This window comes from Nanorana parkeri, unplaced genomic scaffold (assembly GCF_000935625.1).
Source record: "Nanorana parkeri isolate BGI_ZX_2015 unplaced genomic scaffold, ASM93562v1 scaffold2379, whole genome shotgun sequence".
NCBI lineage: Eukaryota > Metazoa > Chordata > Amphibia > Anura > Dicroglossidae > Nanorana > Nanorana parkeri.
The window spans coordinates 88,233-88,664 of NW_017308647.1; the positions used below are offsets into that span (position 1 = coordinate 88,233).

The window sequence follows — 432 nt, forward strand, 5'->3', positions numbered from 1 at the left end:
GCTCAACATCACTTCCTGTTCATTCATAACCGTGTCCTCAATCTCCCGGAGCCCCCGACAGCAAAGTAACAAAATAACATTTATTAACAAAAACGTTAAAAACAATAATTTTCGGTCTGACGTTTCTTTATTTTCGGTTTCAAAATGTAATTTAGGTGCCCCTCTAATAAGTGGGAGCCCGGCCGGGCCCCTCCCTACATATCACAGTTACATACATACAATGCTATGTACATAGTGCAGCACTACATGTAGCCCATATTGCTTTTGGTCTCCCATCTCTTCTTGGCCTCAAACCTAAACATGAGAAAAGAGAAAGTGATGAATATCCGTGTGAACGTGCCGCCAGTCCTCAGACAGACGGGGGGGCGTTACACTATCCACATGCCATGTAAATAAAGAGAAGGTAAGATTTCACACACATGCCACATACAC

At 43.3% G+C, this 432-nt stretch overlaps 1 protein-coding gene across 1 annotated transcript in view; it reads right to left on the reverse strand.

Moving 5' to 3' along the window:
• Positions 1–207: 207 nt before the first annotated feature.
• Positions 208–432, reverse strand: part of FAM204A (family with sequence similarity 204 member A) — a 33,779-nt gene continuing 33,554 nt past the window's right edge. The window contains exon 7 of the mRNA XM_018573438.1: positions 208–294. Coding sequence (XP_018428940.1) covers positions 243–294 — 52 coding nt within the window. The 3' untranslated portion in view covers positions 208–242. The remainder of the gene's footprint in view (positions 295–432) is intronic.